Source organism: Silurus meridionalis, chromosome 23 (assembly GCF_014805685.1).
Source record: "Silurus meridionalis isolate SWU-2019-XX chromosome 23, ASM1480568v1, whole genome shotgun sequence".
Taxonomy (NCBI): domain Eukaryota; kingdom Metazoa; phylum Chordata; class Actinopteri; order Siluriformes; family Siluridae; genus Silurus; species Silurus meridionalis.
In genome coordinates, this window is record NC_060906.1 from 23,251,626 (window position 1) to 23,278,569 (window position 26,944).

At 40.3% G+C, this 26,944-nt stretch overlaps 2 protein-coding genes across 2 annotated transcripts in view; one reads left to right on the forward strand and one right to left on the reverse strand.

The window, feature by feature from the left end:
• acot20 (acyl-CoA thioesterase 20) overlaps positions 1 to 2,348 on the reverse strand; it is a 3,683-nt gene extending 1,335 nt beyond the window's left edge. The window contains exon 1 of the mRNA XM_046836262.1: positions 1,089 to 2,348. Within this exon, the coding sequence (XP_046692218.1) occupies positions 1,089 to 1,621 (533 nt within the window). The 5' untranslated portion in view covers positions 1,622 to 2,348. The remainder of the gene's footprint in view (positions 1 to 1,088) is intronic.
• Positions 2,349 to 5,082: 2,734 nt separating this feature from the next.
• The window catches only part of susd6 (sushi domain containing 6), a 28,734-nt gene continuing 6,872 nt past the window's right edge, over positions 5,083 to 26,944 (forward strand). The window contains exons 1-3 of the mRNA XM_046836249.1: positions 5,083 to 5,289; positions 10,079 to 10,217; positions 26,222 to 26,413. Of these exons, the coding sequence (XP_046692205.1) occupies positions 10,121 to 10,217; positions 26,222 to 26,413 (289 nt within the window). The 5' untranslated portion in view covers positions 5,083 to 5,289; positions 10,079 to 10,120. The remainder of the gene's footprint in view (positions 5,290 to 10,078; positions 10,218 to 26,221; positions 26,414 to 26,944) is intronic.

A 26,944-nucleotide genomic window follows, 5' to 3' on the forward strand; every position in this document is an offset into this window, starting at 1 on the left:
ATAGATAGATAGATAGATAGATAGATAGATAGACAGACAGACAGACAGACAGACAGACAGACAGACAGATAAATAGACAGACAGACAGACAGACAGACAGACAGACAGATAGATAGATTAGTGGATGAGATAGATAGATAGATAGATAGATAGATAGATAGATAGATAGATAGATAGATAGATAGATAGATAGATAGATAGATAGATAGATAGATAGATCGATCGATCGATCTTTTGGGTAATACAGGTGTGTGTGTGTGTGTGTGTGTGTGTGTGTGTGTGTGTGTGTTTCACAATTAATATGTAATTTTCTAAAGATATGATCTACGTAACTGTTCTGTTCTGTAAATCATATTTCCAGTTCGGAGCGAGTGGCCACAGTGACACTGCGTTATCTCGAGGTATTTTTTACTTTTAGAATTTCAAGTTTTATAAGAATAATTAAAGGTGCAGAATAACAATCTTGCGGTCCGCCACTTAATATGTTCCTGAGGAAACTAAGATTTAAAATACGTTCCGCACATAAAAAAAGGATTGCATTAACCGAAAGCCCCGTACCGAAAAATTCCGCTATGAACACGTGAACCATTTCACTCCTAATATACAAGAAATACGTTATTACATACAGAAAAAATTCCTGAAATGATACAGAATGTACAGAATAAAGCTGCATATATGTTGATTGCTACAGTAGAATCAGGAAAGTATCTCTGAGCCTTAGAGTCCATGGTAATGGTGGGAAAATTGTATAAAAAAGCTATTTTGGGGGAAAAAGCTGGTGGGAAAATAGTGTCATTTACACTGGGAAATGGATTCTGGGTAGGATCTAAAGTCTTTAGTGTGGCAAGTTTGCAAGAGGATTCACTAATCTAATGTAGACATGAAAACTTTTCATTAGAATCTAAGATTGGGTCTGGGATTCAATGATGATGATGGTGGTGGTTATTATCATTAATATTAATACTAATAGCTTTAGAAAATAATCAATGATTTGCACAAATGCGCCCCCTGCTGTTGAACCCCTGAACTATCCTTCATATGGGAATAAACAGGAAGCTTGTGAAATCCTGTAGATTGGGAAAGTGAACTGACCTGGTGGTATGAAGAGAGTTCCCCGTAACCTTCCCTCATTTACAGGAACCCTCTTCATTCCATCAGCCATAAACCGGCGTTCATTAGTCTCTTGACTGAGGATCTGGCCGTCTCTGTGGGCCTCAATGTGGACGAGAACAGGGCCTGAGGCGTCTTTCTTGAGCAGCTTCTTGTGAGGACTTTCTGGCATCATGGACCAGAACAAGCCCATGGGCTCCACACCTGTGTAGGATCCACCCCTTGACGGATGATGGTTCAGATCCACGTCTCCTTGCCCGTCTGCTTGGTATGTTGCACTGGCTTTGAAAACAACCCCTTTGTCGTCCTTGTGTTTGGCCTGAAGCTCCACATGTTCTCCAGGAGACAACCCGCTCACTTTGATCTGAACAGATTCATCGAAGAAGCAGCTGCTGCTCGGCAGGATGCGCAGCCGAACTCCAGACGAAGAAGAAGAAGAAAACATTCTCCATGAGGTTCTCCTGAAAAGCTCTAGCACTCTCATGTACAGTGCCATGTTGTCTTTAGTCATGGGATGCCAGATCCTTCCACAAAAATCCTCTCATTCGCAGCTTTGTGACCTTTGGCACACATAAAAGGTCTTTACAAGATTTGCATATTTTTCCTGTTCCTGTATCATGATCATTTGCATATAAGATCTATTTGAGATTATGAAATAATAAGTCGTAATTGTTAGGAAGTTTACTATCTAGCTCGAAGGGCCAAAAGTAAGGAAGTTTACTATCTGGTGTACACTGATTAGGAGATTGTACTCGCCCCAGCGTGTCAGTAAAAACACGGTGTAGGACTCAGAACACTCAAACTTCACTTGGCTTAGGATGTGATCTTGTATGGTGTGATTCTTGCTGTCATCTGCAACCTGCTGTTCGGTCGGTTCGGTTCTTTTAAGCCCTCAGTCGAGAGCGGTGCACTGTGATGTCACAGAGGTCAATTATCATGAATTGTGAATATGTGAATACTCTAGTGGTGAAGCGTGGAAATACAACTGAAGGGGAATACTTTCCTACATCATCGTTTATTCTCAGGAAAAATGTGGTTACATTCGGCCCTGGCTACACCTAGATATTTTTATACTGTTTAGTGTGAGTACTTCAGTGTGAATATATCACGCATGCCAGGGGCCGGTGCCGGGTTTAAGCTAGGTTCCAGCAACCTGTCTCCAAAGGTCATGTCCCAGCACCCCAACAAAAATAACGCTTAGCTCCAAACCCAGGGCCTTGTGTAGACATTTGGACCAGAGGGGCAGGACCGGTGGGGAAGAACCCTGTTATATATAAATATCTTTAACATAAAAGAAACATGTAAATAACATTAACATGGAAATGTCTTCAACATGAAAGAAACATGGAAATGTCTTCAACATGGAAATGTCTTCAACATGAAAGAAACATGGAAATGTCTTCAACCTGGAAATGTCTTCAACATGAAAGAAACATGGAAATGTCTTCAACCTGGAAATGTCTTCAACATGAAAGAAACATGGAAATGTCTTCAACCTGGAAATGTCTTCAACATGAAAGAAACATGAAAATGTCTTCAACATGGAAATGTCTTCAACATGAAAGAAACATGGAAATGTCTTCAACATGGAAATGTCTTTAACATGAAAGAAACATGGAAATGTCTTCAACATGGAAATGTCTTTAACATTAAAGAAACATGAAAATGTCTTCAACATGGAAATGTCTTCAACATGAAAGAAACATGGAAATGTCTTCAACATGGAAATGTCTTTAACATTAAAGAAACATGGACCCTCAACATGAAAGAAAAGAGATCACAGCATCTGTGATCAGTGATCGTTTGTCGAAGTCAAGTCAAGTAGCTTTTATTGTCATTTCAGCTACAAATACACAAAATATCACAAAACTAACTTTAACATACAGCCCTATACACACTGCATTACATAAAGTGCACATATGAAAACGTGTGCAGACGTTATTGAGTGTAACAACACAACACACAGTCTGGCAATGGTGATCAAGGATTGGCTTTTGGGAATAATGCTGATCAGTGATTGGATTTTGGGGAAAATGCTGATCAGTGATGTGATTGGACGTTGGGAACAATGATGATCAGTGATGTGATTGGATGTTGGGAACAATGATGATCAATGATTGGCCATTGGGATCAATGTTGACTAGTAATTAGAATAGTAATCCAAAGAGCTCTGGAGTCTCCATAAAAATGCATCCTTGTGCTAGTTTCAGAAAGTTCTCATGAACTAAGAATATCATCAGTCTAAACCCCATTAGTATAAAAAAGAAAACACAAAATTAAATAAACAATAAATAAACAATGTGAGCAGCTTGTGAAGAAGTAAGCCTTTAGTCATCGTTTGAGAGCGGGCTATGACTCGGTTGTTTGGACCACCAGGGTGCAAGACCAAAACTTGATATACTGAGGGATGGTGGATTTATTTGGTACAGTGCCACTGTTTATAAGCCTGCGATAAGATCATTACTAAAAACATCTTAAGATCTGAATATGAGTATGAGGTATGCAGTAGCCAGAAATTTTCACTTCATTTGAAGACCCAAACCTGTTCTAGCATGACAGTGTAGGTCATGGAGATAATGGGTTGGAGTGGAAGATCTTGAGTGGCCTGCTTTAGACCACAACCCTATTGGTTTGTAAAACATTATAGCATTTTATGGTGTGCATTTTGTAATACATGATTTGTAATAGATGATAAAAACATAATGTCCCCTCACCTTGTCCCCAAAACGTCCTACATGTGCTGTCCCTCTAATAAACTTGTTTCTAATGTGACAAAGACACTGTCACTTTAAATCTGGACTTCTGTGAAGATCTCTGTAATATCCATACCCATCGCTTTCTGTCTTATTTTGTATATATTTGAAACTTTTTAGTTATACTTTATACTTTTATTTATACTTTTATCCTTTATATTTTTTTTTATTTTCTATTTCTATTAACGCATACATTCTTCAGTATCATTTCACTACACGTCGTACTCTTTATAAATGTGTTTAGTGAACCTTTAACTTTTACTTATTAGGGTAAATATCTTACCTCAGAGACCCCATCACATCTCGCACTGCACCACGCTGTCTGAGATCCTCCAGCACTGCTCCACTGGTTTCACCTTCTCTCAGAATGAGAGGTAAGTACACCTCAAGGCTCTTCTCTGTTCTCGCACCGAGGTGGTGGAATGAACTTCCCCTAGATGTCTGTACAGCGAAGTCCCTGACTATCTTCAAGCGACGATTGAAGACCTACCTCTTCCTGAAACACTTAAATTAGCACTTTCCAAGTTTGTAGAATTGAAGAGTTATATTTATAAGAAGTTTGTAATCTTGCATACCAGTGTAGATTTATTCATTACTAGAGACTCAAAGCACTTTAGTACGTCGGTCTGGATAAGGGCGTCTGATAAACGCCGCAAATGTAAATGTAAAATTACAACAGTTTTTTTCCAATGTACTAAAGCATTCAAAGTACTATGATTTATTACGGCTATAATGTTTCTATTATCCTTTTTCACAACACTCTTAATCATCTCAGTTGATGTGAAAAGACTTGAACGTTACTCTAAACACATCGATCTATTAATAATAATAATAATAATGACTCGAATGTTGATTGATATCTATTACAAAAGGTTACGTTTCATAAATAAAAAGGAAGGAGTGATTTCGCAGAGTAAACAGTAAGATAGTTCACTTTGAAATGTAGTGAAGTTAAAGTAAACATCTCCCCAAATTGAAGTACTTTAGTAAAGTACAGATATGAGGGTACTCTTTAATTGCCCAACAAAAACTTAAAAATGCACGTGAAATCCCGATCTGGCAACTCACCACGGAGCGTTATCAGCTGATCGCGGTGGAACAACAGCGGCGCAGAAAACGAGGGAGGGGAAATGAGGGCGGGGTTTGTGGAAATAGCGCTGAGACACCGCCTACGTTTCTATGGTCACCAAAAAAGGGGCGGGGTTACAGAGCGAGGCAGAAGGTAGGGTAGGGTAGGGTGGAAAGCCTGCTGGTCGGCATTCAACGCTCGCGCAGCCCGGAAGGCTAGCGGATTGTCCCGGATGATTGGAGGAACAAAAAGAAAAGAAAATTAAATCAATCTTTTCCGTACTCAAACCGATCATTCCGACTGATTAAATAAGTTCCATGACCCGGGGGTGAACAGGACGGCTTTTCCCACTGACTGGTAAGGACCTCGGACTGGGTTCTAATGTACTGAAGCACTCTGTGCGCGTGAGCTAGCTAGTCGCTAATTGTTGTCGTTAGCATAGCTCAGTTTAGCATAGGTTCGCTATGCAGGAAATAAAGAAATAACCCAGTACACTTCGCTTTTTGTAGGAATTGTGAGCGGGAAACTTTTTAAGGTTGTATTTGTTGCCCTTCGGCAGAACTGTCAGGTTATAATTTTATATATATTTATATCTATATTTATATCATGTTCGCGAGCGCTGCCGTTACAGGAGCTAGCTGTAGCCGGACAGCTCTGAGAGGAAACCTGCGGAACACGGAGGAATCTCTTTCTATCTTTATATATATATATATATATATATAAATTGACAGATTTTAGAGTTTAGTGTGTTTGTATCCTGAAAAGGACTCAAGGTCCCCACAAGGATATTAGTACAAAGATGTGTTACTATACTGGTATGGACTAAAGGTCCTCACAAGGATATTAGTACAAAAGAGTGTTACTATACCGGTATGGACTAAAGGTCCCCACAAGGATATTAGTACAAAGGTGTATTTCTACAATGATGAGGACTAAAGGGTCCCACAAGGATATTAGTACAAAGGAGTGTTACTATACTGGTATGGACTAAAGGTCCTCACAAGGATATTAGTACAAATGAGTGTTTCTATACTGGTAAGGACTAAAGGTCCCCACAAGGATATTAGTACAAAGGTGTGTTTCTATACTGGTAAGGACTAATGGTCCCCACAACAAGATTAATACAAAGGTGTGTTTCTATACTGGTAAGGACTAAAAGGTCCCCACAAGGAGATTAGTACAAATGTGTGTTTCTATACTGGTAAGGATTAAAGGTCCTCACAAGGATTTAGTACAAATGTGTGTTTCTATACTGGTTAGGACTAAAGGTCCCCACAAGGAGATTAGTACAAATGTGTGTTTCTATACTGGTAAGGACTAATGGTCCCCACAAGATGATTAGTACAAAGGTGTGTTTCTATACTGGTAAGGACTAAAAGGTCCCCATAAGGGAGGTAATATTGAATCTATTATGTGTTAATAATAATGTAATTCGTGTAGATGGAAAGTGTTTAAAAGAATAGTCGGATGTGTGTTTGTGTTTATGTTCACAAGGGTAGAAGAAATATGTCAGGTACCCATAAGGCATGTATTATAATGCCATTAATAATGATGTAATTATGTACATTTAATTTTATATGGTGGGTACTTGGAAGACAGACTAAAGGTCACTAGAAGGATAGACATATTTGGCAGGTCCCTATTGAGACGTATTTATTATATTATCTGCATTACTAATGATGTAATAAATACACATGGAATATGGTGGGTCTTTGCAAGAAGAACAATTTTGTGTGTGTGTGTATATTTTGGCAAAGACCAAAGGCCCCCTGCAATTTTAGGTGTGTGTGTATTTATATATATATATATATATATATATATATATATATATATATATATATATATATATATATATATATATAAAATATGAAATGTGTGTGTCAGGTATCCATGAGGCATGTTATATTATTATCTTCACTAACTATAATGTAAATGCAATGATTAGTTGGAGTGTGTGTTTGTTTTTGTCTGTGATTATTTCCTGCTAAAGGTTCCCACAAGGACAGTAAGACAATTTTTTTTAAATCTAGATATCATTTCTAATATGAGACAAAAAATGGGAAACAACAACTTCTGTTATTCACGTTCTTCCTGTTTTTCCTACACAACCTTTAAATACGTGTAGCATGTTGAATTTTGAAGTCAGGGGTCATAATGTCCGCTTTCGGTTATCGTTTGGTGTAAGATGAACGATCCGAGTTGAGACAGCGATAGTCAAGTTTCAAAAAGAACGTCTTTTCAGGGATCACACAGTCGCTTTAACCCGATCTACACACTTTGAAACATGTTGTGTTCCTATATTCCCCATTTACAACTTCCTGTCTGAAGTTAGTTCCCGTTTCCTGTGCTGTGTAAAGGCTTCTTCTCCTTGTCTCATGCCGGGCAGAGATGTGTGTACACAATGCTTTTTTTTAATGTCAGATCTCTCTGTCTTTTCTGTTCTTGAGCTGATAGTAGAAGTCAAAAGTAGAAGGTTTGTGCAGGCGTAGACGGCACACTCTGTCCTGGATCGCTTTTTATTTTTCTTTCCATGAAACGCTGTGAGTCATGGCTAAGCTCTGTCGCTCAGATCGAGTCGTCTAACACATGGACAGGATTAAAGAGAATTTAGCGAATTTGAGGAGAAAAGATTAAAGAAGTACGTAGCGGGCCAGAGCGGCTTGGCGACACGCTCATGGCGCGATTCATTACCTCAGATGAAAGCTTTCACGAACATCTGTTTATCTCCTATCTGTATCGCCATTTCATCATCTGTCCTCTCCTCCATCTGAAAGCTCTCCGTGTAGGCTCTTTATGACTCTTTTTTTGCTTATGAATGTTTGTTTTCTCGACCAGTCGAGTGTAAAATCTATCGCTTTCCGTCAGTCATAGTCCCGCTGCCTAAAGCGTTGTGTGTGTGTGTGAAGGCGACAGCATGCAATCCCGATAGTGCCAGAGAAATCTGCGTCACGCTCTTCATGTTTTCCGTTGGCGTCCTGAGGCGAGGCGGTTGGAGCGCCGGACCACTATCTTAGCAAGCGGCGTTCCTTCATCCTGCCACCTGGGCACGTACCAGAACAGCACAGCGCTCGCAGTAACATACTTCCGTGTGCTGGAGAAACGCCCGCAAACGACTAACCAGCGGAAAAGTTTATGCTCTGCTACATCCGATCTGTACGTGAATTTGTATCTTGTGTTTGTATCATCACATCGTGACCTTTTTAGGATGAGGTGCTAATAATAATTTAATATCAGGTAAACGTCATATCCGGTTGCTTACTATTTGCAGTTCGCAGCAGGTAGACGGAATTTCTCATGCTGAAAATGTACTGAGGGCGAACTTTTTTTCTAACACGTACACACGTTTCCCTTTCATTTTTCTTTGTGTTTGTTGTTGCGAGCCATGCAAACCCTTGGAATGCGTGTGGGCGATATGTTGCGAAGCCAGAATATGATTCTGATCTGATATCGTTCGATACGGTGCCTATGCTGAGCCGAGATAATATTGAATGCTGCTTGAAGTGTGGTCAAGCTATAATGCACGCTGTGGTGACTGGGATACAATTCAACCACGACTTTTTTGCCTTCGCTGGAAACGGTTAGAGAGGAGAAGGAACATTGTCAGAGTGAACAGATTTTTCTATATTAGGAGTTTAGCTGGACTGGGAATCTGCTCTCAACACTTTACTCTTGATCAGTGCCTGATCCCAGGAAAGATCTCGTAGCTAAAGAAAACAAATGTGTGGTGGTCAGGGGTGCACTTACTTTTGGATATATACTGTACAACAGTGGTCCCCAACCAATCAATTAGTACCGAGCCGCACAGAAAGAATACATAACACACAATTTTTGTTTTATTTATTATCTGGTTCTGAACAATGATTCATTTTTGGGGAAAAAAACGGGTTCTCTCCACCACATCTGTCTATGACTCACTCTTGATGCATGTCATGATGCCTCGGTCACGTCTTACCTCCATCCACTACCTTCTTAAAGGTGCTCCAGCCACTAACACATAATACATTACCACTCAATTTAAACCTCCAAGTAAGCAAAAGGAACAAAAAAACAACACAGTGGATTCACATGTATTATTATTATACTTAGAAAATACCAGTTTTTATGGTCGTATCATTTTATTTTGTTGTATTTATCCGCCACACCTTAAAGGCCGGTCCGTGAAAATATTGTCCGACATAAAACCGGTCTGTGGCGCAAAAAGGTATGGGGACCGCTGCTGTACGGTATACAGGATTAAAACTGAATCAGGATAAAGATGGGCGTCAGTTATGCGCAAAATGAAATGAACCAGGAAGTGTTGTGTAAAATTAGCACCTGTTTATAGACTGCAGAAAAGTAAAGCCTGCTGTGTTGTGATACAAAGCAACGCCCTCCCTTTCTTCTTCCTCTGAAGTCCCAGCAGCTGGGCTGTTTCTGTGTTACAGGTCGATGATGCAAATTCTCTAAAGTATAACGAAAAACCCAGCAGGTTAGAGGCTAAACAGGAAGTGTGGCGTAGGTTTGTTTTGTTCGTCATGTGTCAGAGAGCAAGAAGAAGGAAGGGGAGATGGAAAGATACACACAGAGGTGAAAGAAGTGATGGAAATATATGGGAGAATTCATTTTTACATGAAGCTGAATTTTTTATTTATTTTATATAAGAAATGAAACATGACTTTTAAATGTGTGTGGGGTCCTGGGTTGATTTTATATAAAGTTTTTGAAACATGTTTGGACTGCTTGCCGTATTCAGTCTTGTAGCACGAACGTTTAGATACAGTATATTTGCACAAAGGGTATTGAGACACACATTATTTGCCTTGATGCTTTATTTAGTCTATTTAACTACACACAGAGCGTTGTGTTTCCCCTCGGACGGTTATTACTGGCGCACCACCCGCTAAACTCTGGAGTGCTCTGGAATCTGTCTCCTCTTGGGATCACACTACTATTGATGATTAATGATTCATCCAGAGCTTCAAATACCGGCTGTAGCTTGAATAGTTAATGTGACACACACACACACACACACACACACACAGAGGCTCTCTCTCCCGACTAACGACGGTTAAATCCTCTAGACCCTTCTGCTTTGTGTCAGGCTGCTTTCCAGTTGAGATTCATATTTAATTTCTCTGTGTGTGTGTGTGTGTGTGTGTGTGGTCAGGTTCAGCCGGAGCAGACTCGAGCCGTGCAGCAGGACTGAAAGATGTGCGATGGGATGGCCACGCGTTCACACGCTCTGGTGATCGTGGCACTGCAGCTGCTCGTCTTTCTCACCGCGCTACCCGCAGGCCAGGCCTCAGGTAAGATCATCTTCACTTCCTTCTTTTCCTTCTCCTCCTTCTCTTTCTCTTCCTCTACACGCAGCTTCCTTAAAGGTGAGATCCATCAAGGTGTCCCGTTCATCTTAAATAACTGCAGATCGAATATCGGGCGGCGTCTGGATATTTTTGAGAACAGTGTTTGTACGCGAAAACGTCCGTACGGTGAGATTCATCATGTCGGTGGGAGGGGCTCACTCAGGGTGCGCCGTCAATCAAAGCAGCGCCGGCCAATCGTAGGCATCTCCGAGCTGAACCGATGAGGCTTTCCTCCAGCGTGCAATTTGGGACACGTCCCCGTTTTGGGGCATCACGCCGACTTCAAAATAAAATCAGCGTATGTCTTGTTTTTCCGACGGAGGTGTAGGTTGGGGGAGGGTTTCTTTCTTTGGTGCCGGTCAGGGAGAAACGTGTGTGTGTGTGTGTGTGTGTGTGTGTTAAACAATTGACTGTGATGTGTTCACACACACCCCCTCCTTCTTTTCTTCTCCACAGCTTTATACAATCCTGTGAACAGAGACAGATGTCCTTGCAGCACGGCAGATGCTGCACTTATTCCAGGGGTGTGGCGTGATGCGTGCACGCGTGTGTGGGTGTGCGTGTGTGTGTGGGTGGGTGCGTGAACCTTAAATTGATCTTTTTTTTTTTTATGTGGCCCTCTTAAAATAGCGCCACTCGTCCTTGAGCGACGTGTACTGACACAACATCTTGAGCACAATTACCGCTTTCATCTAAATCACTAGGAACACTGCATTATGTGAAAGGGAGGGGGTGGATGAATGAGAAAGGGAGAAGATGTGTGTGTGTGTGTGTGTGTGTGTGTGTGTGTGTGTGTGTGTGTGTGTGTTTAAATTCTCAGTTCTGTAAACTGTACTGCGAATATGAGTATTAGTGAGATTAATGAGAAAGCTGTGTGGGTGGGAGGGGCCTACTCTCTCTGTCCTGTCATTAACGAGCTCATGTATGCGGAAGAGGGCAGATAGCTTTTCTTATAACGTTTTATTTCCAACATGACACAGCCCAGGGAGGCGACACGACACGCAACTTTGACCTCTAGCACTTCCTGGAATGTGTGTGTGTGTGTGTGTGTGTGTTGTTGCTTCCAGCAAGGCTCGCCCGTAAACGATCCGAAAGAGGAACCAACGATTCAGACGACGCTGAAATAAAAAAAACGGAAGCCATACCGAAAATGTCGTGGCATCTGCACTCTCTGAGATCTCGCATTCAGTTTGAGGCCATGCTCTTCATGATGTTTCCTAGCGGTCATTCCTGGAGGTCTTCTTCTCATCTGTAGGTGCACTCGAGAGACAGGAAGGGGAGGTCGCTGGAGTTAGAGCTGTGTGGGTGAATGAAAGGGAAAGGAGAGAATTTTTCTCACGTTCCATATCTTTACTGAAATGGCCAGAAGTATTAGGACACATGATTATTATTTATTTATTTTAAAGTCGTGTCCAAGAATTTGGATAAACCCCCATATACAGAAACCTAGTTCGCATTTTTTTTTTTTTTTTTTTTTTTTTTTGTTTTGTTTAAGTGGTGTCCTCCATGTCTCGGAGCCGAGCGAACACATAAATATGCTCTGCAGGAATCCCCCTGGGACCGGGGTTGGAAATGAAGAAGGCAGTAAGCAGCAGCACGGGGGTGACACTGATTGCGCCCCACCAGCATGCGGTGAACGTTTAAACGAGGTTTCTCTTCCCACCAGGAGGTGGACGTGTCTAAAACAAGCCAGATGTGCGTCGGTTTCAGCGCTGAACACGTTCTCACGCTTTACACCGGCTGCTCCAGTGTTCTTCAAACACATCTTGTAAAAAAAAAAAAAAAAAAAGGAGAACTTTTTAGAGTGAGCCGTAAGTGGAGAACTTTTCTATCTAGTCTTTATAATGTACAAACCAGAGGTCCGAGCACTATCCTCTCCCCCTGCGTCCAGAGCGAGACCGGGCCTGGCAGCACCAGAACACCAGCAGCTGCAGGAGAACTGCTTAAAAGAGAACAACGCATGTCTCGAGAACTCAATAGCAGCACCTTGAGTTTAATTAAGGCGCTTTTTAACGATCCCCCCTCCCCCCAACACACACACATCAAAAAACAAACCGGAGATCGGCAGTTTACAAGCTATTACATCCAACCACACGTCAGCTTCTCAGCAGCTTATTCCCGTTTGCTCTGCGAGCATGAAATAAGCTCATGAGAAATTGGCACAGTGTAGCGTAATAGCACTTACGGATAATGAAGTATCTGCACCAGAATCACTCTGTAACGGGTTGCCGGAGTGCGATTACGGTGGTGGGTGCACAAACCTGTTTTGCATGATGGGTCAATTGATAGTGTGTAACTGATCCACTCAAGGTTTTGTAGGTTTTCCTGCGGGTTTGCTTGGGGTCCTCTGGTTTTCCCAGCTCACAAAATCATGGATTCAGGTGGTAACTTAATAATTATTAATGATTTCAAATCCCAGTCTCACCAAGCTGCCACATTCTTGGGCCCCTGAGCAAGGCCCTTAACCCCTGAAGCTGTTCAGTTGTATGAATGAGATAAATGTGAATTGCTCAGAATAAGGGCGTCTACCAAATGTTGTAAATGTATTAAATGCGAATGTTAGTGGGTGTGGTCAGGAAACTTCAGGGGCGTGTACAATAACTGATCAGTTCACTTACAGGAGCACTGAGTACTGCGCTTACTGAGGGCTCTGTTGTTGTCGTAATTTATCGTAAAGTAAAACAAGCTGTAATTGTGTATACACGGGTCCTGGCGGAGGAGTCTGGTGTACCGTTTTATATTTCTGTATCTTTTTGAGTTTTTTAATGACACCACAATGTTTAGCAGCAGGTCGAGTTTAAATACCCACCCGGTGGGACAGTCTTCGCGTAAACGTTTACTGTTCAACTGCTCCACAAGTCGAACGGGAAAAAACACAACGAGAGACTTTCAGCCTTTGAGGTTTATTTTTCCTGGAAGCTTTAAAACCTGTGATTATTCGAGGTTCATTTCTGCTCTGCAATCAGTAGAGCCTTAAATGAGAGGATACGGGTTCAGGGAAACGACGACTTCTAATAAGATTCTAAATACGGCTTCCCGTTTCTGCCGATTCTCCGTTCGACCTCTGCCTCAACCGTCCCACTTCACCGCCGAGTTGTCAGAAGGAAAAAACGACCCCTTTTCTCTTTTCTTTCCCTCCGTAACGTCCTGCATCTGCACGTCCCGCGAGCGGTAACGCGATACACCCTGCCAACGTCGGTGACTCAGAGTGTAAAAGAAACGCTCTACACACACACACACACACACACACACACATCACCACCACACCTTGTACAAACACGGCATTACGGACGTAATTAAAGGCACTAAACGTTCCCGAGTACAACAAGTTTCTTGTTTCAGCCAAATAGTTAATAATTTACGCTTTATTATCGTTCATGAAATCTCTGGGATTGTATCAGTTCTTTTTCACACTATTATAACTATAACCTGCATACTGTGTTTGACCAAAAGTATTCGGACACCCGCCTTTTCCAACACACACTTGTGTAGGATGTCGCTGGATATGACGGCTTGACATTTTCCCTTTACATGTTGTTGCTTTATAATACCTCGGCTTGTTTATTTTCCGTTTCCAAGGCAACTGTAACACAGAAACCGAGCCGTCGTACAGTAAGATGAGCATACATTCCCATTTAAAATGAATGTATTCTATGTGTTATAGTATTTTTACTTCCTTCAGAGTTTCTTTGTTGTTGTTGCGCTATCTGTGGTAGAACAGCCCCGTATCGTGACTGTGGACCTGCGCTGCAGCTGCTGGCATGAGATAAGCGAGCAGATGGACAGAGATCGGACATTTGGTAGGGTTTTAAAAAAAACGAAAGAAAACGTGAACAGTTTACGTAAGCGATGGCCGACACGAACGCTATGCACTCCTTTTTAATGGAATGGAGCTTTAATGATTTCAGTGCAATGTGATGGTTTTGACGTACAACTCCGACGTTGCGTCGGCATTGCGTTCACGGTGCACGTTTCTGTTACATCGTTTACCTTTTCTTTTTTTCCCCCCTCAATCATTGTAATGAAGTTTCCCTCCAGAAATGCCTCTATGGATTCAGATGCTGATTTATAAATACTGACGTCTGATTAAATTGATCAGAAGGTGGATTCTGATTTTCTGAATTCCAATAGGCCAAGAGCTGTTTTGTGATTGGTCTGGTTGTGAAATCTAAATTCCATATAGATTGATGGTGATTTATGAAATCTCATTGGTTTAAAGTTTTACTTCTAAAATCCTATTGGTCAGATGTTGATTTGTGAATTCTGGTTGGTTAGATGTTGATTTTACAAATTCTGATTGGTCAGAAAGTAAATTCTGATTGGTCAGAGGGTGATTTCTGAATTTAGGTTTTTTTTAGAAGGAGATTTCTGATTGGTCTCCAGTGTCACTGTACAAATAATGACAAACGAGTTGAATCACGTTGTCTGCGAAAGTGTAACCAAGAACCAACTTTCCTGATTCTGTCTTCGACTCCTAGAGCGCTCACGCATGTGTCCTTAAGAGTCGGACACTATTATGCCTTATATTAAGCCCTCGTGTACTTTCAGCTGTCTCACCATCTGGCCATATGATCCGTATGAGAACGTGTGCTGCTGGATGGTGTGCAGTCAGGTCAGGAATAACTTAGTCAGCTTCCAACACGTGTCTCTGCAGACGCAGTCGCTAACAGACGCGAGCGCGCAGGGTGTCGACACCTCGGAACACAGCTGCTGTGGAGCGAAAGCAAGCCCAGCTCCGTGCGTGTGTGTGTGTGTGTGTGTGTGTGTGTGTGTGTGTGTGTGTGTGTGTGTGGAGGGGGTTACCTACGAACAAACTCTTCTCTGTCTTCAACAGCAGCTACAGCACATTCCAGAAAGGGGACAAGACATAAGACAGACTGAAGGACAGAAGCACTACTCTACTCTTGCTGCCTCTTATGTTTACACCCCCCCCCACTTTGTGTGTGTGTGTGTGTGTGTGTGTGTGTGTGTGTGTGTGTGTGTGTGTGTGTGTATGTGTGTGTGTAAACCCAGAGGGAGGTATTTCTGCCCCGCAGATGTCCCTGCAGGGTGAAAGGGCGTCTGACCCACACCGATGTCAACTCCCATCTGTCACTTATTGAGAAACAATAGAGATTTTCTTCGGCTCTGTTCCAGATTGAAGGGCACACGTGTGAGAGATATTTCTCCTCCCTCGCTCCCTCCCTCCCTTCCTTTTATTCTAACGGTGCTGCCGGAGGGCATCAGGTGGCGACCCATGAAGAGACTTAATGAAGAGCAGGAGAGCATGTGGCATGAGGTTTAGTCTGCATCTGTGAACCGGAGAGCAGTGCTGATGTGTCTACATGCGTGTCCTCAAAATCACATTAAATCTGGTTTTATTAAACCACATTAAAGCTGGACAGTTGATCACAATCGGGGCTCAATTAATGAAATATATGTTGTAAACATTGTATAATTGTAATTTTGTTGGACTTTTTTGTTGGAACAACTTCATGTTTTCAAGTCTAAATAAGGTTTGGTCAGTTTAAGACCAAAATGGCAACCGAGAGTAAAGTCTCATCAGTTTTGCATTTGAGGAAGAACCACATATGGCTGGGAAATGTCAAGTATCCCAATACTTTTGGACCTGCAGTGTGCTTTGTGGTTGGTATGAAACTTGACCAGGGAACAATTTTCTCAGGGGTTTTTTTTTTGTTTGATTGTTTTCATAAGCTGCATTATTGTTGTGTAAGTATGTACACACACACACACACACACTAGAACATTGTATGTAAAGCAGAGAACCAAGGTGTGGTGTGTGTGTGTGTGTGTGTGTGTGTGTGTGTGTGTGTGTGTGTGTGTGTGTGTGTGTGAAGCGTTATCAAAGCAGAAATCTCTTCTTCAAATTGATGACCATGCAGAATTGTTGCAGACGTAACAAAACGTACTTCTGTTATCTAAACCAGTTTTACACACACACACACACACACACACACACACACACACACACACATTGCTGTACATTCCCCCTGAAATGCTTTCAAAGTATTTATTTATATCATTTATTCAGCAGCAGCTCTTGTGTTTCCTTGTCCACAGTCAATCTCCGGATTTTCTTCTGTATAGAACAGACTGCTCTTGTTTTCTTTATACACGTGATTAAATTATACGTTTAAACAAAATAAATATTGATTTTTACACTTGTTTTATAGCATTGCTTTCAGGATTAACCGAATCATCTCCACATAACTCCTGTCTCAGTGAGGGTGCGGAGTTAAATGCTTTCTGCTGGTGTGTGTGTGTGTGTGCGTTTTTGTTTACATGGTGCTAAACCCCATATCAGCTTTTGCGGTGTGTGTGTGTGTGTGTGTGTGTGTGTGTGTGTGTAGCTGCATTGCCTACACAGCACTGATGTTCTGGGTTGGAGAGCTGAGCGAACGAGTGAGTGAGTCAGTAGCGTGGGACTGCGCCAGGGTTTCTGCCAGTGTGTGAGCAAGCAAGAGTGTGTGTGTTTTCAGTTCTGACTGAGATTTGTTCTCCCTTTTGGTGATGAGTGCATGTGGAAACCTGCCTCCTACCCAACATTCCAAGTAAAAGCCTCCACTCCGGCACTGTTCGCAGGATAAACTGTGTGTGTGTGTGTGTGTGTGTGTGTGTGTGTGTGTGTGTGTGTGTGTGTGTGTGTGTGTGTGTGTGTGTGAGAGAGAGAGAGAGAGAGAGAGAGAGAGAGAGAGAGACCTCTAGACCTCAGATTCTGACTTCTGATCCTCATCTCTGAAGTGTTTTAGGATTGTCTGTCCCTCGCCACGTGTTTTGATAGATTATATGAGGGTGAGTGAAGTGTGCGTCAAATTTCCAGCAGCTGCACCGAAATCTAGACAACTGCAGTGACTACTGAAAATGCTGTGAAATAGACTATACAGCAGATTTGTGTGTGTGTGTGTGTGTGTGTGTGTGTGTGTGTGTGTGTGTGTGTGTGTGCATATATATATATATATATATATATATATATATATATATATATATATATATATATATATATGCAGCAAATAAATACTGAATAAGATGGTAAAAAAGAAGTAGAAAAAGATATGTTTATGTTAAATTTAAGAGCCGTCACTTTAGATTCTATAACTCTTTAAAACCCAAACCAGAGAGAGAGAGAGAGCTCTGAGAACGCACAGTCTCTTCTGATCTCAGAAAATAAATAGATGGATGGATGGATAGGTGAATAGATAATATATATGGATGGATGAATAAGATTAATATATATGGATGGATGGATTAATAGATAAATATGGATGGATGGATGAATAGATGAATATATATGGATGGATGAATAGATGAATATATATGGATGGATGAATAGATGAATATATATGGATGGATGAATAGATGAATATATATGGATGGATGAATAGATGAATATATATGGATGGATGAATAGATTAATATATATGGATGGATGGATGAATAGATGAATATATATGGATGGATGAATAGATTAATATATATGGATGAATAGATGAATATATATGGATGAATAGATGAATATATATGGATGGATGAATAGATGAATATATATGGATAGATATATATGGATAGATGAATATATATGGATGGATGGATGAATAGATGAATATATATGGATGGATGGATGAATAGATGAATATATATGGATGGATGGATGAATAGATGAATATATATGGATGGATGGATGAATAGATGAATATATGGATGGATGGATGAATAGATGAATATATATGGATGGATGGATGAATAGATGAATATATATGGATGGATGGATGAATAGATGAATATATATGAATGGATGAATAGATGAATATATATGGATGGATGAATAGATGAATATATATGGATGGATGGATGAATAGATGAATATATATGGATGGATGGATGAATAGATTAATATATATGGATGGATGGATGAATAGATGAATATATATGGATAGATATATATGGATAGATGAATATATGGATGGATGAGTAGATGAATATATGGATGGATGAATAGATGAATATATATGGATGGATGGATGAATAGATGAATATATATGGATGGATGGATGGATGAATAGATGAATATATATGGATGGATGGATGGATGAATAGATGAATATATATGGATAGATGAATGAATAGATGAATATATATGGATGGATGAATAGATGAATATATGGATGGATGGATGAATAGATGAATATATGGATGGATGGATGAATAGATGAATATATATGGATGGATGGATGAATAGATGACTATATATGGATGGATGAATAGATGAATATATATGGATGGATGGATGAATAGATGAATATATATGGATGGATGGATGAATAGATTAATATATATGGATGGATGGATGAATAGATGAATATATATGGATGGATGAATAGATGAATATATATGGATGGATGGATGAATAGATGAATATATATGGATAGATGAATAGATTAATATATATGGATAGATGAATAGATTAATAAATATGGATGGATGGAAGGATGGAAGGTTGTGTATTACAGAGGCACAGAGAGAACAAAACATACCAAAGCAATTTACAGATGAACAGATATGTAGATAAAGAGATGTAAAGGAGGAAGGATACAGGGTGTACTGATAGTGTGTACTGATACAGTGAGTGTGTGATGTGGTCGTGCAGTGTTTCTGTACACTTTGCAGATTTACAAGCAGACTGGAGGAAATTCAAGTGCTCAATGAAGTATTGTACATGAGTTAGAAGGTGTGGAAGATCTGCTGCTGTAGAGCTCCAACACTATTAAACACCTTTGGGATGAATGTGAACGCTGACTGCACCCCAGGCCTCCTTACCTCCATCACTACCAGACTTTACTAACACCCCTGTAGCTGAATGAGTCTCCACAAACATCTAGTGGAACATCTTCAAGTCGAGCCTATTATAACAGTAAATGAGGACTAAATGTGGAATGGGGTATTAAACAAACGTTTTGTGAACGCTATAATCTTCAAAGTTCTGTATCAAGCTGGGTTTTTTCCTCAATGTTCATTTAGTGGCTTTGATATTAGTTGATTCTGAAAGCTTATGTAATAAAAGGCCATTTGATGACATTTTGGATTGATTTCCCTGTGTCTGGTTCAATCCAGTCTTCATCACCTCTTCATTCATCTGATTACATTCATTGTAAGAACTGGATGAATCCCTTTAAGTATGTACAGTAGCGTGTCTCTAAGATCTGCTTCTTCAGACATTTTTCAGACATTTCTCAGTTCTAGTACAGAATGTTTATTTTTATGTACTCTGTGTCTCAGTGGTACACACTTTTACTAATCACAGCACAGGAACTGAAACTGAACTGAAACTGAACTGAAATTTCCACGGGCCGCAAGATTTCATGATGCAGTGTGCACACTTCCTGCACCCTTTTTCCAGAAATAAAGAAATCAGTTCAAGAAAATCCATGACGGTTTTGGTGCAGTATAGTTACAGTTGGAGAATACTACACTTAAAAGTTCATTATTTTCCTACAACTGCATGTTCCTGAGTGTTTTTTATCTGACTTACACCACAGGGGGTGGGTGGTTGGAGAGGTAGATGGATGGATGAATATATATGGATGGATGAATATATATATGGATAGATATATGGATAGATATATATGGATGGATGAATAGATGAATATATGGATAGATGGATGAATAGATGATATATATGGATGGATGGATAGATAGAAAAGTAGATGGATGGTGTAATAGTAGATAATAGATAGACGGATTGATGGATAGATAATGTATAATGTGCTTTACAGCAGCACAGAGAGTAACATACCACAAATAACTCGATTTAGAGAACTACCTAACACCTTCTGACTCATCACAATCCAGAACTCCTTACGCTCTTACTCCAATTGTCTCCGTGTTACTCAGGAATTATTAATCAACGTTAGTCTGGAGTTCCACAAAAAAACATTTCCCAGCAGACATTCTGTTTACCCAAAAGTCCTAATTTCGTCACTCGGATATGCCTGTTCAATCCTTTCCATTCTTTCATTACACACACACACACACACACACACACACACACACACACACACACACACACACACACCTAAACCCCGTTTTGATTCTTTATGAGGACTTCTCGTGACTGTCATTATTACTGCAGCTAATTAACTCCAACCTCATTAACCTCATTTATAAATGCTTTCACACACTCTTAAAGACACCATGTTTATTTCTGTGGATGTCTGTCAGACTATACACACTCTTCCACACCCATGTTTCCTCTCTGGGAGAAGCTCAGTGTCGAAAGGGTGCTGAAACTGTAGACGCTCTGCAAAAGAACATTACGGCCTGTCTTTTTCCGCTCGCTCTCGTACAGGAAACCACACACACACCGCTCGGTACGCTCTGCCAGCAGTTTGAGACGTGTGTGTGTGTGTGTGTGTGTGTGTGTGTGTGTGTGTGTGTGTGTGTGTGTGTGTGTGTGTCGTGGTTGGGTGTCGAGGCGTGTTTGGGCTTCCTGAGCACAGAAACATATTCACACCCTGGATCTCTATCACTACCAGACTTTACTAACACCCTGTAGCTGAATGAGTCTCCACAAACATCTAGTGGAACATCTTCAAGTCGAGCCTATTATAACAGTAAATGAGGACTAAATGTGGAATGGGGTATTAAACAAACGTTTTGTGAACGCTATAATCTTCAAAGTTCTGTATCAAGCTGGGTTTTTTCCTCAATGTTCATTTAGTGGCTTTGATATTAGTTGATTCTGAAAGCTTATGTAATAAAAGGCCATTTGATGACATTTTGGATTGATTTCCCCGTGTCTGGTTCAATCCAGTCTTCATCACCTCTTCATTCATCTGATTACATTCATTGTAAGAACTGGATGAATCCCTTTAAGTATGTACAGTAGCGTGTCTCTAAGATCTGCTTCTTCAGACATTTTTCAGACATTTCTCAGTTCTAGTACAGAATGTTTATTTTTATGTACTCTGTGTCTCAGTGGTACACACTTTTACTAATCACAGCACAGGAACTGAAACTGAACTGAAACTGAACTGAAATTTCCACGGGCCGCAAGATTTCATGATGCAGTGTGCACACTTCCTGCACTCTTTTTCCAGAAATAAAGAAATCAGTTCAAGAAAATCCATGACGGTTTTGGTGCAGTATAGTTACAGTTGGAGAATACTACACTTAAAAGTTCATTATTTTCCTACAACTGCATGTTCCTGAGTGTTTTTTATCTGACTTACACCACAGGGGGTGGGTGGTTGGAGAGGTAGATGGATGGATGAATGGATGGATGCATACGTAGATGGATAGTAGGATAGGTGGATGGTTGGATAGAAAGATGGAAAGCTGGATGGATGATAAATGGATGGATGGATAGATAGAAAAGTAGATGGATGGTGTAATATGTGTGTGTGTGTGTGTGTGTGTGTGTGTGTGTGTGTGTGGGGTTGTGAACACTCGATTTAGAGAACTACCTAACACCTTCTGACTCATCACAATCCAGAACTCCTTACGCTCTTACTCCAATTGTCTCCGTGTTACTCAGGAATTATTAATCAACGTTAGTCTGGAGTTCCACAAAAACATTTCCCAGCAGACATTCTGTTTACCCAAAAGTCCTAATTTCGTCACTCGGATATGCCTGTTCAATCCTTTCCATTCTTTCATTACACACACACACACACACACACACACACCTAAACCCCGTTTTGATTCTTTATGAGGACTTCTCGTGACTGTCATTATTACTGCAGCTAATTAACTCCAACCTCATTAACCTCATTTATAAATGCTTTCACACACTCTTAAAGACACCATGTTTATGTCTGTGGATGTCTGTCAGACTATACACACTCTTCCACACCCATGTTTCCTCTCTGGGAGAAGCTCAGTGTCGAAAGGGTGCTGAAACTGTAGACGCTCTGCAAAAGAACATTACGGCCTGTCTTTTTTCCGCTCGCTCTCGTACAGGAAACCACACACACACCGCTCGGTACGCTCTGCCAGCAGTTTGAGACGTGTGTGTGTGTGTGTGTGTGTGTGTGTGTGTGTGTGTGTGTGTCGTGGTTAGGTGTCGAGGCGTGTTTGGGCTTCCTGAGCACAGAAACATATTCACACCCTGGATCTCTATCAGCAGGGAGCTCCAACAGCCCACATGCTGCAATCCTTTTGTTTGGGAAAAGAACAGACCATGAGTGTCCGTGTCTGTGTGTGTGTCTGTGTCTGTGAGAGAGAGGGAGAGAGAGGCTTTAATGCCTGTGAGAGAGACTTTTTCCCCTCCTGTGCTATTTAAGGCTTAAAGGACTGGCCAGGAAACACCAACAGCACAAGCACAGTGCTGAAATTTCGAACCCGTGCTAGTTTTATAGATCAAGTCTTAATCCGAGCGTTTAGCCGTACCGAGCTTTCCTCGGCCCGAACGATCAGCATAACATGATCGGCTTTACAGCGATTACGTGTAGAAAATCCTCCTTTCCCTTACATTTTTCTCTGAAAGTTCATAAGAAGTTGTACAACTTTCAGACCCCCCTCTCAGTTCCTGAAATCACGACTCGGTTACATTTCGGTACAGATGATGGGGAAGAAATGCTAAACCTACAATTCCTTGTTTTTATTGTTATTTTTATGAACGCACTTTATTATTTTCCTTATTATTAACATTTGTGATCAACAACATTTGAACAGTTTACATTTTTAAAACAATTTTAATTCAATTCCTGCATGGTTAAATAATATATTAAAATTATATAAATATTTTTTTATATTTTATTTGAAAAAAAAATGTATAAAAATAAAATTAAAAAAAATCTAATGAATGGAAGACACTCTTATATTGATTCAATTAAGTACACACACACACACACACACACACACACACACACACACGCTTTTCACCCTTCTGTCATCCAGAAAAGGGTACAGAAGCATTCAGGCTCTCATCTTCACTGCTGCTAAACCACCAGTATTTACATGTACAGTATTTACTATTATACAGCCTCCACAACCTCCAGCTCCACCTCCACCTGTCTTTTACTCAATGCCACTGTCTCTAATCCATACATCATCTCAGGTCTCACCACAGTCCTATAAACTTTCCCTTTCACTCTCACAGATACTCTTCTATCACAAATCACTCCTGCTATCACTCTTCTCCACCCACTCCACCCTGCCTGCACTCTTTTCTTCACTTCTCTAACACTCTGTCACTGTGCACCATGTACATCTGAAATGACTTGAATTATGGAAATCCATTTTATGTTTAAGTGTGAATTATAAGTAAATAGACAGATGGACAGACACACAGATAAAGGTCTTTATTAAGACCAGGTTTGTACGAGTGAGAATGTTCCATAATAATGACACGGATTCACTCGTGCTCCTCAGGGCATGTAAATTATTATAAACTAACCTACCCTTCAACCCGATTGAATTTAAAGCATTTATCCTGCATGGATTACTGGTTTTTATCTGCGGAATGAACTGTAGAGGTTGAATTACTTCGTTATGACGTTCATGGCCTTTTGCACACGACGTTCCGCACCCTCATCCAGAGCCACTTCCAGAGAAGGGCACGATGAAAAACACATCCTCATGCGTGTTCGCTGAATCTGGGACTGAAGGGACGTTTTGTAAACACCAGTTTGTTGTTGCCTTTAATTTAAGGATATAAAATATCAAGAAAAAATATTACAGCAAAAAAAGTATTCAGGTGAATTTAGTTTTATATGTAAAGCGCTTTTATCAATGGACAAATCTACAGCTCAAATGCACAGAAGTGGAATACATGACAGCAGCCTTAAACAGTTCATGTTTACATGATAAACCTGGTGCACTTCGGAGTGAACTCGGGTCCAGTGTGGTGATGCAAAGGACGTAAACCTCGACAATAAACAGGGACAGGGAAAAGATTTGAGATCAAAGTAGCGTTAAACAACTTCCTCCAGACCTGCGTATTTATATAATAGAGAGGAATAAAATGATGAGTCAAGATTTATTTGCAAACCTGAAATGTCTGTCACTTCCTTTTCAAACCAAACCAAATATTAACCGTGGCCATTCTATTGGTGGCTCTACAGGTCGGACTGGTTGGTCATATTACCAGTACCATCCTTTTTTTGTTTGGTTTGCCAGGTTTCGTGTGCCATTGTCTCCTTTAGAAGGGGCAAGGTTTCTGCACCGACCTGTTCAGACATGTTTCAGCAGCTGGCCTAAATTCGTTCTCTTCCGCAGTTCTGCGATTCTTTTCATCACGTGTTTCGTTTCGGGTTTGAGTGACTCATGGAATGTTGGACCGAAGTTAAGAGGCGAAGGAGGGAGGGGAAGAGCCGGAGAGCTTCACATAACATTTTCATGAAATCTCTGACACACACAGACTAACTTACTTTTCGGCTTCTCCCATTAGTGGGTGCTACATCGGATCATCGGTATTTCTGATCCGCATGTTCGATTTGGCACGTTTTTACGTTGGATGCTCTTCCTAATGCAACCTTTCCCATTTATCCGGGCTTGGGAGCGGCCCTAAAAGTGCACTGGCTTGTGCGACCCTAATTGCTGGGTTTCTGACACACATACACTATTAAGACAAAAGTATACGTACACCTGACATTTCAAGCCATATGCGGTTCTTCTCCGAAGTGTCCCGGTCGACCTCGAGTGGATTTTACTGATACCGATAGCGAGGTTGGATCGTACTTGCCGATTAACCGATTAATAAACTGATTAATGTTTTTATATATATATATATATATATATATATATATATATATAAATAATTAATAAAAATAATACAAAAACACACTCCATGTAAAATAGTGTTGGATTTTATTACAATTTCTTAAAAACAAAAACACTGGCATAAAAATTTTGATACATCCAAAATGAATAAAAACTTTTAAACCTCACGAGACGTAGGTGATTTGCTACTAGACTACTAAACTATGGGTGTGGATTTTTGCCGATAGTTCCAGCAATCAACTATTGGTGCCGATTAATCAATGGTTTGGATTCAGGAGTATGAAACGTTTCTTTCACTTAGAAACCTGTTCCAGTATGTGCACAAAGCCAGCTCCATGAAGATCTGCTTTACATGGGTTGGAGTGAAGATCTTAAGCTTTAAAACCCTATTGGGAGGAATGTGAATGCAGACTGCACTCCAGGCCTCCTCACCGCAACTACATCAGTCCCTGCATGAATCTCCACAAAATCTAGAGGAACATCTTCCCAGAAGAGTGGAGGTTATGATAACATCAAATAAGGGACTGAATGTGGAACGAGATCTTCAATAAGCACAAGTCTTATGGTCAGGTGTCCACAAACTTTTGTTTTCGTGTCTGAGCGTGATTCTGCATTCTCATCATCATGCTACATTAACTTCTGAGATGTTCAGAGAGCTCTTTTTACTTTATTATGTAAATTAATCAACATATTCATATTGATTTCATTGAGCAAACTTTCTCGATTCTCTTTTTGTTTGTAATTTTTGTACTAAAGTTCAGTACTATTTTTCATGGATTGTTATGTTTGTTTATTTTTTTATTTTTTATCCGGTATCCATTTATAAAAACGGTTGATTCATCGGGTATATCGGCAAGTGTGTGCCATGCAGGTTCTGACTGCATTATCGTCACATGTAATGAACGTATGTTCATCTAAAACAACGAGCAAGTTGCTGTGGAGTAACGAGGACGAGGTAGTTCAGGGTTGTGCAGTAGAAAATGTTTTCTCAGATCATCACCTTTGTTACCTCTGTTAACCGTAGATAATAGTAACCAGCAGTACTGAAATGTTCATGCATCAGTACCCAGAATTGTGTGTGTTTACATTTCTCGTTGTGTTTAATTGATATTATCAGATTAATATTGATGAACTGTTTTATATTTGAGTTCTGCTGTGGTGTGTGTGTGTGTGTGTGTGTGTGTGTGTGTGTGTGTGTGTTAGTAACTGATTCTGGTTTGGCCCTGCAGGTTGCTCCAGGCCATCAGCAGTGCTTCATGGTCGAGGAAACCTCACGGAGACGAACCGCGGCTTCTTCCCCGCAGGCACAGTGCTGCAGTACAGCTGCGATTCAGGATACACACTGAGCGGCGAAAGCGTCATCACATGCACCGCACCGGGACGCTGGTCCTCCGCCACTCCACACTGCCTCAAAAACGATGGTGAGTTTCTCTGTCTCTGTCTCTCTCTCTGTCTCACACACACACTACACTGACTGAATATATATGATCCATATTTCCTTTGTATTCATAATGTTAATTATAATAAGTCCAACATGTACAAACTTTATAACAAAATATTATATATTTCATTTGTGTTTTTTTTACCTACATTTCATTGCTTCATTTGATTTTAAAATAATATATAGATACATGTTTACATATTGTGTATACGTTATTATATATATATATATATATATTATATATATAAAATGTTCATTCCATTACATGCTTTTATTTAACATATATATCATTTTATACATATATATATATATATATATGTATGTATATGTATATATATGTATATATATGTGTGTGTGTGTATAAAATGATATATAAATGTTAAATGAAAGCATGTAATGGAATGAACATTTTATAATTTATATATTTACATATCATCAAAATATCACTGATTTTTGTTTGATGTAGAATCAGAGATTTTATTTATTTATTTATTTTTAGCCTTTCTAGCAC